The sequence below is a fragment of the Leptopilina boulardi genome, unplaced genomic scaffold (genome assembly GCF_019393585.1).
Source record: "Leptopilina boulardi isolate dan_hultmark-lab unplaced genomic scaffold, ZJU_Lbou_2.1 LbouV2_82, whole genome shotgun sequence".
In the NCBI taxonomy this organism is placed as follows: Eukaryota; Metazoa; Arthropoda; class Insecta; order Hymenoptera; family Figitidae; genus Leptopilina; species Leptopilina boulardi.
In genome coordinates, this window is record NW_026138030.1 from 104,783 (window position 1) to 124,148 (window position 19,366).

Sequence of the window (19,366 nt, forward strand, 5' to 3'; positions counted from 1 at the left end):
TTAATTAAACTAGTGATAATTCGTATTTTTGTAGTAAAATACTATTTTTTGTCCTTACTTGGAATTGGGTCGTCCGAGATGAAATCATCAGAAAAATCTGACCAATTAAGATTGTAATCAGATTCATTTTTTTCGACGTTTTCCTGCGCGCTACTTGATGGTTCCGGATGAGAATTTTTCGTACTAGCTTTTTGAACGATCCCATCAAAGATCAGCTGCCTATTGTGCATTGAATTTTCAATGTAGCCCTGAGCAATTATATCAGATCGCCATCTCCCCAGCTGCTTAACCTTTTGCATGTTAGCACCGGAATCAGAGAGAAGCGTCGCTGATGTTCGTCTGAAGCAGTGTCTAGTGAATTTTTCTGCATTTGGCAGTTGTAAAAAGGAATCAATTTTTTGAGGCACTTCACCTATTTTGTGCCTTCCAATTACTTGTCGCTGACATTTACCTTCTTGGTACCGTAAGAAAAATTTTTCGCTGAATTGTCCGGAAGGTCTCAATGAAATGTAATTGCTTACTTTAGTGTAAAAAAGATTTCCGATTATAAACTGCCCTGAGTATTCATTTTTATTAAAATTTATTGACACTAAATATTTGTCTCCCAAATTTTCAACATCTTCCATCTTTAAGTTTGATAATTCGTCACACCGCATACAACCACAGATGCCGAATATAAGTATGACCTGTAAAATTAAATCCAAAGCAATTGAACCGAGATTATGAAAATGTAATATTATTTGGAAAGCGAATAAATAAACAATTAATAATAAATTATTATTAATAATAATAATAATAATAATAATAAATTAATTAATAATAAACAATACCTTCATGGCTAAATAAACAATATCCGGAGCTTCATTAAGAATCTCATGATTTGGTCCCATTTAAGTACCAGCGATTTCTTTGGTTTATAACCTATGGAGTTCGTTTTGATTAAAGCTGTCAGGTTTAAAAAATTATTGATGTTAATGCCATCTTTCACACTCAACGTCATTCGCAGCATGCTCCAAACACTCTAAAGCGTTGTTGGTTTCAGTTTTGTTTTCAGTTGCTCGAAATAAACAATTAAATTTTTTTCTTCCGAGTTGGACAGTGAATTTTTATTCTGCTCTCGCCATTTCTTGTACATGGTGTATACTAGCAGGTACCGACCGGAAGACTTTTTTGGGAGCGTTCTACTTTGGACAATAATATCTGCCTCTTAGTCAAAATTTTTCAACATCTCTGCCTCGTCCGAGGAACCTTCAGACGAAGAGTTTTCCATTTTTCACGTCTTTTATACACTAAACGTTGATTGAATTTTGAGGTTATGATTAGTTCACGTCACACGGTCACAACACAGGCCCTAAAATAAGCGTTGCTATGTGGTTGCTATGCTCACGAGACACGAAAATCTTGTAGCCAATCAGAGCGCGTGTTAGTTCGAGCCGGCCACAAAAGTCGCTGTTCCCAGAGCGATTACCGACCGGGAAGTCCGTACTTTCGGATAGGGGATACAGAAAAATTATTTTAAGAATTAAAAAATTTTGAATTTTCGATTTTTGTAAAAAAAGTTACATATATCTTCCGTTTAAGTGAATATTTTTTTTATCTAGTGAGGATAAGATTTTCAGTTAAGGTATTACCTAAAAAACTGCAAAGTTTATCTTCAATGAGTGAAACCGTTTACGAGTTATGAGAAATTAATTAATCATTTATTCTTACTTTCTTTTCGCTGTTCAATCGGGTGATTTTTTGGAGTATTTAGATTTTGCCAATTTCGACGTCGATTTCGATCGAATTTCGCTGTAAAAATTATTAATAATTAATAAATAATAAGAATGATAATATAATATTAATAATATTATTATCAATATTAATAATAACAATAACAATACAGTGAAATAGAAATGTAATATATGTATTGATGAATTTACCATTATTCAATGCATCACTTTCATTTTGAACGTCTTTCTTAGCTCCTGAATTTTTGTTATAAAAATATCTCGTGCCCATCCAACGCTGTTTTTGTTTCATTGTTGCACCTAAAATTTTGAACATTCTTAACTTAAAAAATGTAGCCACCAAAAACAAAATAAAGAAAATACGTAAAAATTCATATTAATATTTGTAATTATCTCTCATTAATACTAAAACAAAAATCAACATTGATTTTTTTATTTTGCGAAATTTAATTAAAAATAGGAGATTGTTCCTATTTACAAAATTGTTTCTACTAAACTACAACACTATTTTCAGCATTATGTACATGCTAACACCGATTACGTCGTCAAGTCACTTTTCGACGGCATTGAAGAAGATTATACAGGAACGAAGGCAGCCATTCACCGGGAAATTCAAATTCTCCGTAAGAAAAATGAATTACCTCTTCCACCTCCTCCACCTAAACAGGAAAGTCAAGGTAATATCTCTTCTGCTCATACTTACAAGCATCTTCCCGCATTAACATTACCTAAGTTTTCAGGGAATCAATTAGAATGGGAGACCTTGCTGATGCAATAGATTGTGTCCTTGGAATTGACCTGCTTGGTCATATCTTATTGCCCGGACTCAAACAAGGTCCGCTCAATAGTCCTACTGCCCTACTTACTACTCTTGGTTGGATCATTTTTGGTGTATCGTCATCAACTGATTCTGAGAATTCTTTTTCTGTCCACCATGTTGAAGAGAAAGACACTCTTCATCATCAACTCCGCCTTTTCTGGGAAATAGAGGAATTACCCACGAAAACCTTCCTATCCAAGGAAGACATTGAATGCGAGAATCATTTCCGAGACACTCATTACAGAGACACTAGTGGTCAATATGTAGTTCGACTACCCCTTCTTCAACCTCCTGATCTATTAGGACGATCTAAAGAATCTGTAATTTCAATGTTCAAGAGAAATGAATCTCAACTCCAGAAAGATCCAATTGCCAAGGCCAAATACAACTCTTTCATAGAAGAATACCTCTCACTAGATCACATGGAACCGGTTTCCGAGGAAGATCGGGCATATCCAAAGTCAAACTATCTTCCACATCATGTGATCTCTAAAGCACACGATCCTACAGCCAAAATCAGAGTTGTGTTCAATAGTTCTTTCCGAACTTCCTCCGGTGTGTCATTTAACGAAATCCTGCACCCTGGGTAGAAACTGCAACCAGACATCTGGCTTATCATCAGCCGGTGGAGATTCTGGAAGTACGTTTTTACTGCAGACATTGTTAAAATGTTTAGGCAGATCAAGATCGAATCACCTGATTGTAACCGCCAACGCATCGTATGGAGAGCTGAACCCGGGAAGCCCTTACAGGAGTATAATTTAACCACTGTCCCTTATGACACTAGGCCTGCTCCATTCCTCGCGATCAAAATCCTTAAACAACTAGCCTCTGATGAGAGAAATCGGTTTCCACTTGGTGCGCAGGCGTTAGATGAGAACACCTATGTGGATGACATTTATCCTGGGGTAAACTCAATAGAACGTGCTATTGAGATCCGAGACGATCTTATCAACATCCTTGCATCATCGTGTATTACTCTCAGTAAATGGGCAGCGAATAATAGCGTACTGCTACCTGACGATGTTCCTGATAAAACTAAAAATGAGAAGGTTTTTGATCCTGAGAATTCCGTGTCCACATTAGGCTTACGTTGGAATCAAAGTTCAGACAAATTCTACTTCGAAATCGTTCCTATCTCGTTATCGAATCCAACGAAGCGAATGGTCGCTTCAGAAATCGCGAAGCTTTTCGACCCATTAGGATGGTTGTCGCCATTCCTGCTTAATGCTAAAATCCTTCTTCAAGATTGTTGGCTTGCAGGAACTGACTGGGATACAATCCTACCTAATAACCTTCTTATAAAGTGGAACGAGTTCCAGGATCAGTTCAATCATCTCAGTATTATCATGATTCCACGATGGATTCAAACTAATGATGATCAATCAAACTGGGAACTCCATGGATTCGCAGACGCATCAGAGCGAGCTTACTCAGCAGCCTTGTACTTAGTTGATCGATCTGCTGATGTTGCTCATTCCCACCTTTTAATCTCGAAAACTAAACTAGCACCAGTTAAAGTGATCTCTTTTCCTAAGCTGGAGCTGTGTGAGGCTCACCTCCTTACTAAACTATCCACCATCGTCATTGAAAAACTCTTACCTTCAATTAAATCAGTATACTACTGGTCTGATTCGCAGATTGTCCTTTCTTGGCTTCAAGGCCATCCGTCAAGATGGAAACTCTTTGTCGTCAATCGTGTAAGTGAAATCCACTCAATTTCCAAAGATGCTTCCTGGTCGCACGTTCGCTCCGAGCATAATCCTGCTGATTGTGCCACAAGAGGATTCACAGTTAGCGAACTTGGTGATTCATCCCTATGGTGGCACGGACCAAAATGGCTGATTGATAATTCTGAGCAATGGCCTGTTTCCAATCATGTTTTGGACACCAATTGCAATCTAGAAATCCGAACCAAATTTCTAAATCCAAGCGGTGATGTTCAGATGAATCTCTTACAAGAAGATCAAGCTCCTGAACTTCTAACAAGAGCTTCATCTTTGTTGAAGCTCATAAGCGTCACTGCCTACTGCTTCCGTTTTACTGGAATTCTGCAGAACCGAAATATTAATTTCCCAACCTACCTCACCTGTAGTGAACTAAGGAACGCCCTAAACATCTGGATCAAAGTGATCCAAAATGAACATTTCTCAGACGTCATAAACACGTTGAAGTCCAATCTACCATTAGCTACAAAAAATCCTAACACGAAATTAGCCCCATTTTTGGATCAAAACCTGATTCTCCGAGTTAAAGGTCGGCTAGAAAACTCATTCCTTTCTTACGATGAGAAACACCCAATAATGTTACCAAAGAATTCTCGACTATCCGAACTCATCGTCCTGCAGGCTCACCATGAGTCGTTACATGGAGGTCAACAACTCACCTTAAGTAGAGTTCTTCGGAGGTATTGGATTATCAGTGCCAAGTCTCTAATCAACCGAGTTCTCAGAGCATGCGTCAGGTGTGCTCGATTTCAAGCTGTTGTTCCTACCCAACTCATGAGCCAGTTGCCCACTGAACGAGTTAATCCTGGTAAGCCTTTTAACTCTACTGGAATAGACTATGCTGGTCCCTATTTCATTCTTCCTTCAAAAGCTCGTGGTATCAGAGCCACTAAGGGATATATTTGTTTATTTGTTTGTCTCTGTACACGAGCTATACACCTAGAACTAGTCTCAGATCTTGGAACACAAAGTTTCTTAGCGGCATTCAAGAGATTCATCTCTCTCCGCGGTGAATGTACCAAAGTTTTTAGTGATGACGCCCGAAATTTCGTTGGTGCTGAGCGAGAACTAAAAGTACTATTCAATGGTGCATTAAAAATATTCCCTCAAGTTGCCGAATCACTTGCCAATCTGGGAACAACGTGGTCTTTCATCCCACCACATTCCCCCCACTTCGGAGGAATATGGGAAGCAGGAGTCAAGTCGGTCAAGTACCATTTACGACGAGTAATTGGAGAGACCCGACTAACGTTCGAGGAGATGTCTACGGTGTTGAGCCAAATAACGGCTTGCCTTAATTCCCGTCCACTGTACCCTAACACTTCTGATCCACAATCTGTTTCAGCTGTTACACCTAATCACATCTTAACGGGTGGACGTGCCGTTGCTGTCCCAGAACCAAGGCTTGATGAAATCACACCTTTGACCAATAAACGTTGGAGAACGCCCACCAAGATGCGCGACGAATTCTGGACAAGGTGGTCCAGAGAATACCTGCATCATCTACAACAGAGATCCAAATGGTTGGTCGAAACTGATTCCGTAAAAATTGGAGATGTCTTGATCAAGGAGGACAACCTCCCCCCAACTCAATGGCTGATCGAGTTGATCAGCTGCATCCAGGACAAGATGGATTGTCGAGAGTAGCCACGATCAAAACTGCCACTTCCAGCTATAAACGATCCTTCTCCAAATTAGTACTCCTTCCAATTCCTAACGACGATAAATAATGTATTGCATTCCAAGTCTTGCCGTTTAAATTTCTGTAACTCCTGCGTTTAATAAACGCACCAGGGCAGAATGTTCGAACTTTCATTAATAACCTTTGAAGCCTGTCCGTTGACAGCCCGTCTTTCGTAGCTGACTTTTGATTGTGTCATACTGAATCACACTCTCGAGTTGCGCAAATTAATCTGTTTAGTCTTGCTTCCGATCCTTCTAACGAAAACGTGCTCGGTTAATTCATTTTTTCAAAATCCACTATAATCAAATGGAATCTGTCTATTTTCAACAATTTAAAATTAAAATATTACACAGTAAATTTTTGTTAACTATATGATGTGTTAAATAAGAAGTTTGAGTTACAATAAATTGAATTTTAAATCAAAGATGTGAACTAATTTTGTTCCTGACCACGAGCTAAATTATCTTCTACATATTTATATACTAAAATGAAGAACTTAAAATCGAAAGTTTATACAACGCCTAATAAGAAAAAATATATAATTTTGACTACAATAACTTATATCGCATAAAAATTTCTATATAAACAACAATTTTTTGTGAGTTTCCTTATAAAATCGGGCATAAATATATAATCATTTTATTTTTTATTTCACATTAATTAATTTTAACAATAAATTATTGTTCCTAACAATGAGATCCACAATTTTACATGTACTTTAATGAGAATTTATTTTTGGTATTTTAATAATAAGAATCTCTGCAAAAGTTTAAAGTAGATTTTTGGGTTGAAATAATTTAGTATGCACTTGAAGTCAGTCTTATGTATTTGTGCATAAATGCTTTTACATTTTGATTTATTTTAGGGAAAAGATCGATTAAATTATTAACTTTTGAAATTTATGTTAACAAAAAAATTTTTTTCTCAAAGCTTTTTGACATATGTTAATTAAAAAATAATTTTGTTTTCAATTATTTTTTAAACATTTATTTACGTATAATTAAAAATATTAAAAAAATTAACTTTTAAATGTAAACTTTTTTACAGAAGTGTAATAATAATTTTTCTCGAAACTATGAAGTTTTATTCTTTTTAATTGGTAAGAATTCCTTAATAATAAATTCACTATTTTCTCAAAAAGGGTACAAATTTTCTTGAAGAATTTTTTATTTTTTTCAAAAAATGTAAAATTTTTTTAGAGAAATTCATTTTCTTAGAAAAAGAATAATATTGGTAATACTTTTAAAAGATTGTAAATACATTTGTCTTAAAGTTCATTAATTTTTTGTGTATAAACCAAATATTTTGTTTTTAAAAGTTATTTAAAAAATTTTTAATTAATTTTAAAAAACCAGATGGTTGATTATCAAATTTTTTTTATTGAATACATATTATTTGAATCCATTAATAGGCATTTTCTCAAATTAAAAGAAGTATTTGTTGAAAAATATAATTATTTAAATTTTTTTAACCTATTCTAATTAATATTTTGAATAAGTTATGTTACTCTACTCATAAAGAATTTTATTATAACTCAAAAGAATTTTAGTCATTGTATTCTATTTTCAAAATATAACACAACTTTAGTCACGGTGAGCTTCGTTTTGGTTCAACCTAAACTGCATGACCCTTCTCAGGTTTTTTTTATATCAATTCGGTGATGCCTCACGATCATTTTAAGACGAAAATTAAAATAATCGTTGGAGGGAAACTCAAATTATATTGATTTTTAAATTTTTTTTCTAGGTTATTGAAGATATTTTCATTAAAATACCGTTTGGTAAAATACTTATTGCTTCAAAAGCTACAATTCAACATAAAAATAGATTATATATAATAATTAAACCATTTTGATACATAGAATTAAGAAAATGTTTAAAAATAGTCGAAAAAACTGAAATTTTTCTAATTTTTTAAACTTTACTCCTTTATTAAACGTTATTTCAATAAAGTCATGTAGAAGTGAATTAAAGTACATAAAATTTCCTGTAAATCAAAAAAAAACTCTTCTATCTATTATTGTTACAAAAATATGGTCATTTGAATTTTAAATTTAATGGATAAATAGTTAAAATTTACCATTAGGTCTAGATTATTTGGTAAAATTGTTTTCGCAGAACCTCATCTCAATTCCATAATTAAATCGCGCTCTTTGTGAATACAACGGCCTTCACGCATTTTAAAAATATCGTGGTTGTTACCAAATATTTGTACCTTACCATTTACTTTTTAAAAAAGTAAATATTTTAAATATGATTATGTTGCATTTTTCAAAATAAACGGATTTTTAAAAACTACTCAAATCTCTCTTATAGAAATAGACATTCTTTAAACCAATGTAACTTTCGATGTAAGTGAGATAAATCAGTTTTTTCAATTTGAAACTGTTCAAGATTAAACCTTCTTATATGTATTATATTCTGGAATTGAGATGAGGTTCTGCGAAAACAATTTTACCAAATAATCTAGACCTAATGGTAAATTTTAACTATTTATCCATTAAATTTAAAATTCAAATGACCATATTTTTGTAACAATAATAGATAGAAGAGTTTTTTTTTGATTTACAGGAAATTTTATGTACTTTAATTCACTTCTACATGACTTTATTGAAATAACGTTTAATAAAGGAGTAAAGTTTAAAAAATTAGAAAAATTTCAGTTTTTTCGACTATTTTTAAACATTTTCTTAATTCTATGTATCAAAATGGTTTAATTATTATATATAATCTATTTTTATGTTGAATTGTAGCTTTTGAAGCAATAAGTATTTTACCAAACGGTATTTTAATGAAAATATCTTCAATAACCTAGAAAAAAAATTTAAAAATCAATATAATTTGAGTTTCCCTCCAACGATTATTTTAATTTTCGTCTTAAAATGATCGTGAGGCATCACCGAATTGATATAAAAAAAACCTGAGAAGGGTCATGCAGTTTAGGTTGAACCTAAACGAAGCTCACCGTGTAGTACATCAAAATCCATAAAAATAGTTTTAAAATGTACGAAATAATTAAAAATTATTGTGTATTAATAAAACAGCAATACAATATGAAAAATTACTTAAATCGAATTCATTTGTAATTATTTAAGAACAATATAATAATATAAAAAAATGTTAAAAATTTTATATTATTGTAATAAAGATAATTTACTTGAAAAAATATTGAGATCCAACTTCAATTTTCGTCTTCTTTCATGATGAAAATTAAAATTTTTTAATGTCAACATAAACATAAATGTAGATTAACCAAATTGTCAAAAGTCACTAAAAAAACATACGCAAATACAACTAACTTTAAACTGCTGACAGACAGAATGAATGAAAGAATGACAGAATACAGAGATTATTATAGTTAATTGTTTCTAATTATAAACACAAGTGTTATGGATTCTAATTACTTTTAAATTAAATTATTGTAATTTTAACAAATGATAATATAAAATGATTTAATTTTGTAATAATTTACAGGATTGCCACAATATTTTAATTATGAAATTTCCTGCCTTTTCCAGCTAAAAAATTGACTTTTTTCGGGCCCAGAATAATATTAAAGAGAATTAATTAATTAAAAAACAGTTAGTACTTACTTCTTGAACGGTGTTCATGAGACATTATTTATCTCTCGGTCGGTCTCTCTCTCATGAAATAATTTTTCACACACTGTCTAGTCAACGCGAAAGACTTTTCGACAATGATAAAATAAAATAGATACCCAAGCTGCTTAGGATCGTCATATAAGCCACCAAAACGAAAAGTATTATAAAAATGTAAACAAGGAACATTAAGCACACAATAAAATTCTTCTTATTGACGTCGAAAGAAAATATTTTGAAGCGGCATCCGTTTAAAAGAATTTTTTTCCATTTATCTGTCAAAGGCAATTAATTTATTTTTTATTTTAATAACAGAAATGAATTAGATATATTGAACTCATCAATTACAACATTTTTGTTAATGAATATTTTAAAGAGCAAAATAATATTGTGTTTCATGTTTCATAATTTATTTAAAAATCTTATTGTTAATTTATTATTTGTATTACATTAAAATATATTATTTTAACAATATACCTATATAATAAATAATAAATTTAAATATCTAAAAAATTTTGTATTTTTCATTTGTTGTTCATTGCAAATGATCAATGCTATATAGATTTTTGTAGTTTTAATTTATGAAAATATAATAATATGTTAATAAATTGAAATAAACTATAACATTGTTTTATTTAATGTCATATGAAAAAGCAATGATTAATTTCACGTGTATAAGAGAAATATTTTATGTTAAGTTAACTTTAATTTAAATATACATTATCTGGTTGGTTATATTGGATATATATACAGTACCGTCCAGAAGTATCAGGACGATTACACGCGTCTCTCTGAAAGAACATGCCATCACTTTTTCAATCATATTTCTGCAACAAAAGGAGATACAAAAAAAACTCAAAAACGGTTAGAAAGCTTATTAAATTTTGAATAAAATAAGCCATGTTTGAAGCCATTCCGTTAATAATTTTCTGAGTTTTAGAGTGAGAAAGATGGAAAAAATATTATCAAATTTTCTAATTTTGGTCTCTTGACTTCAACATTTTCAAAAATCTAGAAAAATTTAGATAAAAATTTTTTAAAAACACAGAAATCTTCGCTAGAATTTCAGCTTTAAAATAAATTTTAGAAAATTAAAAAATATTAATCAGTCATCGAATTATCATTAAAAATGTGAAGCCGTGTTGCGCCCGATCGATGCTTTGAAAATCAACTGTGACTACTCGATTCCGGCTTCGCGCGGAAGCAAGCGGGAGACATACTGTAAGTACATAAATATCTAATAATAAATAATGACGTTTCACGACGAATATGTAAAGAAACTCGAAATTTCAGCGTTCCCGCATAAATCCGACCCTGCTTTCTCTCCCGCTTGCTCCCGCCCGAAGCCGGAATCGAGTCGTCACAGTTGATTTTCAAAGCATCGATCGGGTGCAACACGGCTTCATATTTTTAATGATAATTCGATGACGGATTAATATTTTTTAATTTTCTAAAATTTATTTTAAAGCTGAAATTCTAGCGAAGATTTCTGTGTTTTTAAAAAATTTTTATCTAAATTTTTCTAGATTTTTGAAAATGTTGAAGTCAAGAGACCAAAATTAGAAAATTTGATAATATTTTTTCCATCTTTCTCACTCTACAACTCAGAAAATTATTAACGGAATGGCTTCAAACATGGCTTATTTTATTCAAAATTTAATAAGCTTTCTAACCGTTTTTGAGTTTTTTTTATATCTCCTTTTGTTGCAGAAATATTATTGAAAATGTGATGGCATGTTTTTTCAGAGAGTCGCGTGTAATCGTCCTGATACTTCTGGACGGTACTGTATATATATATATATATATACATGCATGTATATATATATATATATATATACATGCATATATATATACACATACATATATATATGCCCACGAACACATACACATATACTTATGTGCTTTTTTTTTATACGCAAACTTGGCAGTCTCTTCTTTTCGAGAGGGGAACAAACTATCTCTCTTATTTTCTTTTCTCTTACGCCACCGCGGAATATTCCTGCAAACTTGCTTCAAGGAAATTGAGCATGCGGAAAATTATAATCTATCACGTTGGCTGATTTTGTTTGTGTCGCTAATGATGGTACTTGAGTTGAAATTTTTTTGTTTAATTGAGCATAGTCGATGTAGAATCGGTTATTCGCTTTCTTAAAAACCAGTACTGAGGGAATGTTACAAGGCGACGTCGGCGTAGGTGTTAAATCTTTGAGTGTTTTGTCAGTCAGAATAGGTGAAACCATTTTAGAAAAATTATTAATTATTTTCAATCCAAAATCATTACGTCACTCTCATATGCCGTAGTCTCGTCAGAGTCGTTTGAACTATCGTCTAAGTGTTGTTGTAAGAGTTCTATTCTGCGACGAGCCAATTCCTCCTCTCTTTCAAGGTCAATTACTCGAGCTTGTGGAGGGGGAACCTGGGGGTTACTTGGACCTGCTATGGGGAGGACAACTGGGGACAAAGGTTTCACTTTATTAATGGGTTTGATTTTTAATGTCGGTTCGGTAAGGTTATAATAAATTTCCGAACTCGGAACTCTTGTCGCTGGTTGTTTTTCTGTAATTGTGGGTGCACTCTTTTTTCCTGCTCTTTTTCCTCTAGGGTTTTTATTGAGTAAAAATCCGTTTATACTGGACATTTTAAAGTATTCATTATCGAAAATTTTCCTTTCTTTTCACCGATTTTCATTAATTCCACGCCAAGAATTCGTTACATTTATATCAACTCAGCAAGAAGCTTTCCTCACGGGGAGATCGTACTAAGACCAGCGCTTCTGAATATGACGAGGTACAAAAGAGAATTGTATTTTCTTCCTATCTCGCTTTTCCTTATGGAAAACTATTCAGATGCAGCATAGGAATTTCCGATCTCGCGGTGTCGTACTGGCAACAGCGATTGAGAGTAACTGGTTTTATAATCAATTTAATGATTCTAAAACTTCGTTTTGTAACGGTTTTTCTGCATGGATATTAAGGAAATTCTCAGGATTCAGATTTTCTTTCAAGTTTTTCCGTATTAGAGAATTTTCGCAGTGTAACAACTCAGCAAGAAGCTTTCCTCACAGGGAGATCGTACTGAAACCAGCGCTTTTGAATATTACGAGATGCGAAAGAGAATTTGATTTTCTTCCTATCTCACTTTTCTTTTCGGAAAATTATTCAAATGCAGCATAGGAATTTCCGATCTCGCGGTGTCGTACCGGCAACAGCGATGTAGAGTAACTAGTTTTATCATTAATTTAATGATTACAAAACTTCGTTTTGCTACAACTCTTTTAAAGGGAAAACCTTAAGTGAAAATTTTTTTAAAAGAAAATTTCAAACAGTATTGATAAATTTTGGAATGATAGTAATCCCAATTCAATGACGCTTTGTCTGCCAATTATTCCCGTTGTAATGTGACAATCTTGTGAGAAGAAAGAGTCCACTACACAAAAACAGATCTCGATTCCATTTGCTGGTAGAAAAACAATGCCTAAGATTTCTGCATATTCGTCGTTTATGCAGTCTCCGGACGGGAACCAAGAATCGCGCAGTCTGTCTTAAGTTGTGTCTCACAAATATAATTAAGTTTTGTATCGTTATTGACAAGGATTTCTAAACTATTCCAGAGATGTTCCGAATATACTGTCACACTCAAAAAAAAAATTTGTTTGATACAACAAAAACTTGGTTGAATACTTTAATTTGAATCAACCAAATGGGTTATTTCATTTGAAAAAAAAGTTTGTTCTTCATAAGAAAAGAAATATGTTTGATTCAAAAAAAAAATTGTTTTGTTAAACTTATTTGTTTGGTTTGAATAAATATTTTGGTTGAATTAATTTCTATTCAATGTGATCTATAATATTAAATGTTCTTAATGTATAATAACTGTCATTATGAATTACAAAAAATTTTCGTTTGCTGAATTGTGAACAGATGTGGGAAATTTTTTTGAATAAACTTTCCACTGTGATTGCATGAAATGACACTGAGATTACACTGACACTACTTCTGACTTTTGAAAAAAAAAAAAAAAAAAAAAAAAAACACTTCAACCATTAATTTATAAAAAAAAATCCGCACATTTAAGACGCGTTTCGAGCCGCGTGTTCAACGAAACGTGTTCCACGAGAAATTGAATAAGTGAGTGCGCATGGACGGCGTCAAGCTGGCCATGCGCTTGACACACGTATTTATTTGTTTTAACCAAATAAGTTTCTTTAAACTAGGAAGCCTTTAAATTTAATTAAATCATTTTGTCAAATGAAATAAATTTTTCTGTTGTGTGGACCAAATGATTTTTAACCAAACAGTATTCCCAATTCAAAAAAATAATTTGGCCAAACGAAACAAATAACTTTAAATAAAATTTTGTTTGTGATAATCAAATGAAATCCGAGTATTTATTACAATCAACCAAATATTTATTTGAATCAACAAAACTTTTTTTTTTTTTGATTTAAACAAATTAGGTTAAATAAACTGTTTAATTAAGTTAAATAAATGTTTTCTCTGAGTGCACGGTTTGTGCACTCTTATATTGTACTCGAATAGTCATGGTAACTTAATCATGAAAAAAAAATATTTGTTTATGATAAAATTATTTTTCCGTTCAGTCTTTTAAACGAGAAACTGACCGATTCTATTCTTCAAACTCTAAGGTCTTGTTTAGTCGTATTAGGCCACGGGGCCTAATTTTATTTATTCATAACAAAAAAAAATAAAAAAAAATCAATAGTTTTCAATTACTTCTTTAACAGAGTAAAGTGGCCCTTAAACAGAAAAGTTGAAATAAGATTCCTAATAATTCCGTAATTAGAGAGAGCGAAAAGGCGACGATAAGTAACACGAAAGTAAATAAAAGAAAAATTTCTATTAAAGACATGTTAAGTATAGAAGAAAAAAAAATAGGTTTCTTTCTTTTGCAATGAGAATTTTTCTAATTTCAAAATGAAACAAATTTTTAGGATTCGCTGTTATGAATTTTGATTAGTCATCATCAACGAAATAGTCGGAGAGCCAGAATCAAAAATTGGGAATGAGTCATCATCAATGACCAAGGTCAGAGAGCCAAATTCACAATTTTTCGCAATTCAAACAGGTTGTCACTTAAATCTTTGAATACATTAGGAAATTGAAAATTTTCCTTTTGAAAATTTTTCTCTTCTGAATTCTCAAAGTAAAGTATAAAGAATGGAGGAAAATATTAGGCAGTTAAAGAAAATATCACTTCTTTCTGTTTTTCTAGATGAGAATTTTTTTCTTATTTCGAAAAGAAACAAATTTCCAGAGTTACTGTTATGAATTTCGATTAGTCATCATCAACGACATAGTCGGAGAGCCAAAATCAAAATTGTGAATAAGTCATCATCAACGACCAAGGTCGGAGAGCCAAATTCAAAATTTTCCGCAATTCAAACAGGTCGTCTTGTACTTTTTGAATGCACTTAGAAATTGAAAGGTTTTTCCTCGGAAAAATCCTCTCTTACAGAATTCTCAAAAAGAAGTTTGAAATTAGTTGATTAAAGTTTTTAACTATTCTTTTCTTTTAATTGAAAGAATTTTCGGAACCAATGTCTCAGATAATGTCATCATCAACGACCAAGGTCGGAGAGCCAAAATCATAAATTAGGATTGCGTCATCATCAACAACATAAGTTGGAGAGCCATAATCCAGAATTTATTTTTAAGACAAAGTCATTATGTACTTTTCTTTCAATACAAGGAAAAGAAAATCAATCACTCAATAAATTAGAATGATTGATTTTTAGTTTTGAAAAGTTAGTAAGGTATAATTATAAGAGTTTTAAATTAAAAGTAAACGTGAAATTTTGTCAAAATTAAATTTTTTGAAAAACTCTAAGGTGACAATTGATGAAAATCAATTGTTCCGATAACGTAGCTGACAGCAACGTAAGGAAAAATCCCACCGCTGCCGCCATCAGCTTGTTACGAACCGAAAAAAATATTAATTATAAAAATTATTATTTTCTATGTCCTGGAGGCACCAAGCTGCCGAAATTAAAAATTCCGTTTATTTTTATGGGATCGTGTATCCTTTTTTAGAAGAAAACTGCCAAGTTACGTTATTCGAAAATTGAATTTTAAGGGATAAAACACAATAAAACAATTAAGACCCTTTTATACATTTATTTTATAAAAAGAAATCTTGAATTTAAAATATAAAAATGATACAGTAAGATAAGAAGAAGGAACGATACATGTTTTAAAACTTACTCTACTGCTTATTATACCGTCGCAAGCTAAAGAGGGCGAGGCGTCGAGCTGCTTTCCGACGGGCGGAAAAATACACACACTTAGCAAAGCGCGAAAATGTCTATTGGTAGCGCACGAAAATGCACTCACGGGTCCACCGAATCTAAACAGCGCAGGCACCACACGTGCGGACTGGACGGTCAAAAAGACAAAAATTCAATAATTTGATTTTATTCAAATTACTGGATTTTTATTAAAGACGACTTCCGTTAGACTTCGTCGGCGTGAAGTATTTACTTTAACTTTTCGTCCGTCCAATTTTAATCACTATCTATGTAGTGGATTGTAAAAATTGAAAATCCGACTCACGGACGGGCTTAGTCCCGGCGTCTCAAAATCGTTTTTATGCCTCTGAAAAATTTCAGAGCTGACTCGCGAATGAGAGTTGTACTGCAATTAATTGATTTCCGCGATGCTCTTTTATATGAACGTTTAGAGACTTCAGGTGGGAAAATTTTTGTGGACTAAGGGTTTTTAACACGTGAATAAGGCGTGAGCTCTGGGCCTGTTACTATGCCAATAATGCTGAGTTTTCGTTTTCTGTTAACAGTTATAGCCAAATATAATAATATGCACTTAATAAAAATCAAGCATAAATTATTATTGAAAGACTTGTTTTTTCTTTTATTTTTTTTTGGATTTATTTTATGAATTTTCCTTGTTGGAAAATGTTTTGATTTTGGGTATTTTTACCCCATTTTCATTTGCGACAATTACAACTTTGATGTTATGTTGTCGTGGGCATGTAAGATTGTTAGGCCCAGAATACATAATAAAAAGAAGTGAAGTAAGAAAGGATCGGAAACTGAAGAATTACGTTCAAGGAAAAAGCTCATCGTGTAGATTTGTTTTAACTATCATTTCCCATAATTCGTGAGAAGTCCAATTTCTAATGTGGTTTCTACGCCTATCTATACTCATTTAAGACCCGCAAGCAATAATAGCGAACCGTACATGAGTAAAACACTTATTGTCGTTATTTGTAATCATTAGCTTCCATATTTTTATCTTGAGAACGTTAGTCTAAGAGAAAAAGATTCGCTGGTACAATGTATCTCCTTTTCTCTTAGAACGGCTGCTAGGTGGAAAGAGACGCACGCTCTATAGTGAATACAAGCGAGAACACTATGCGGTTGAGAGAGAACGCATCAATAATGTATCAGAGAGAGAAAGATTCCTATGTATAGCATATCTTCTTTCTCTCTCGCGCAATGCCGAAGGATGCGCGGGGAGCTGCCACTGAACGCGTTCAGTGGTGGCCCCCACCCGTCGATGCGAAGACATTATTTTAATTTCGAATACTTTAATTTTTTTTTTTAATTCTCTCAATAATTTTTTTTTAATTAGGTACTTCTGTATAACAATAATTATACTAGCAGAATATATTTATCTACACACAGATAGCAGCAATAATAATAATAATGCATACATACATACAATTGAGAGAGGAGAAAATGATATAAATTATAATTAAAATATATGTTGAGCATTTCCTGAAAATCATTGGAATCATAATAAAATAATTTTAGGTTGCTGGAATTATATTTTCAGGCAGAAAAAAATAATTTACTGTCGAGGGCCGAGTTCATTTTCGCGCGATAATCAGCTGCTGACGTACTCATTTTACAGCAGTTTTTGGTGCCTTTATAATTATAAATATTATAAAAATAAAATGAATGGAATTAATTAATTTTGAATTTCATTTTAGGACTAAAATTTTTTTTAAAAAAATATGTTACGTACTTGCGTAACATAGCCCAAAACAAAAATCTTCGGTCGAGCTTAGAGTTTTTTTTCAATTTTAATTTTTTATACAGGTTTACAATGCATTTTTGGAATTATTTATGCGTTATCCAGCATATATATAGTATATACATATATGTATTTATGTATATATCTATATATATGTATATTATGTATATGTATATATATATATATATATACATATATATATATATATATATATATATATATATATATATATATAAGTAAAGCACATACACGTGTATAATCACACATGCACAAAGCACAAACACATGTATACTCACACATATACACAAAGTAAATACACATGTATACTGACACATATAAACAACATACATACACATGTATACTCACACATATACACAAGTATACTCGCACATATACACAAAGTAGATACACATGTATACTCACACATATACACAAAGTACATACACATGTATACTCACACACATACACAAGACACATACACATATATACTCACACATATACACATATACACAAGACACATACACATACACTCATACATATACACAACATACATACACATGTATACTCACACACATACACAAAGTACATACACATACATACTTACACATACATACAAAGTACATACACATGTATACTCACACATATACACAAAGTAGATACACATGTATACTCACACATATACACTAAGTACATACACATGTATACAAACTACTTACAGACAAACCACATACACATCTATACACTCATATACACACAATACACATGTACATGTATACTCATACACATACACAAAGTACATACGCATGTACACTCACACATATACACGATACACATACACATACATCACGTTATATTAATTTACATTTCTATGTAAATATAAGGAGTTTGAAAATAATGAATAGGTATTAATTAAATTAATATATATGAAATTTATTATTAATTATGAAATTATATAATATGAAATTATTTAATTTTAATGTATCACGTCAATATGTCTAATTTTTAATTTTTTAATAATATTCCTTTTTATTTTATCTTTAATGTAAGAAAAACTTCATCCTGGAGACTTTTTTAGATCTCGTGATATCGTCCTTTAAGTATTATAAGTCTTTATCAATTTGAAAACCGCAGGACTTGCTTCTATCATTACTTTCATTTGTTTGTTGAAATTTTTTATGGTTATGAATAACTATTTGTTTTAGAATCCTCTAAAAGAAAGCGCTAAAAACTTCAGCTACAATTTCAGGTTGCAATGTTAAGGTTTCATTACAATTTATTTTAAATTATAAATATTACAAAAAATAAAAACTTTGCTTCAAATCTATTAATAAAATATTGATTTGCTTGAATTTTCACTTGTTTTAGTCAAGTAAATTAAAAATAAAAACATTATTACGCGAAAGTTTCTAGTTTGTAACAATAATATTATAAAACAAATGAAAGTAGAAACACAAATCTGGATCCTAGTTTTCTTGAGATGTGGATATTTAAAGAACGATATCACGAGGGCAGGGACTCAGTTCAACCTTTGCCGATTCTTCAAAGACCGATTTTACGTGGTGGATTATACAAATGAATACTCAAAACGCAATCTTACTCTCACCTGACGGACTCTACACAGAGTTACTGTATAATATAATAAGTAAAAAGGGGTTAGATATTTGATTCTTCACAGACTGACTCTACACAGCAAAACTCTACAAAACTAAATAAATTACAAAGTTAGAATCCTACGCGAACTGACTCTACGCAGAGAAACTCTCCAAAGCTTGATACAATTTTTTTACTCTCTACT

The 19,366-nt window shown here is 31.9% G+C and overlaps 2 protein-coding genes across 2 annotated transcripts; both read left to right on the top strand.

Moving 5' to 3' along the window:
* Positions 1-2,483: 2,483 nt before the first annotated feature.
* LOC127290817 (uncharacterized) lies at positions 2,484-3,140 on the top strand. Its single transcript, XM_051319630.1, has one exon. It carries the CDS (start codon positions 2,484-2,486, stop codon positions 3,138-3,140), a length of 657 nt encoding a protein of 218 aa, XP_051175587.1.
* A 78-nt stretch (positions 3,141-3,218) lies between these two features.
* LOC127290818 (uncharacterized) lies at positions 3,219-5,924 on the top strand. The gene has a single exon (XM_051319631.1). It carries the CDS (start codon positions 3,219-3,221, stop codon positions 5,922-5,924), a length of 2,706 nt encoding a protein of 901 aa, XP_051175588.1.
* The last annotated feature ends 13,442 nt before the right edge of the window (positions 5,925-19,366 follow it).

Coding starts and splice junctions, on each gene's coding strand:
- LOC127290817 (XM_051319630.1), top strand. CDS start 2,484: ATGGGAGACCTTGCTGATGCAATAGATTGTGTCCTTGGAATTGACCTG.
- LOC127290818 (XM_051319631.1), top strand. CDS start 3,219: ATGTTTAGGCAGATCAAGATCGAATCACCTGATTGTAACCGCCAACGC.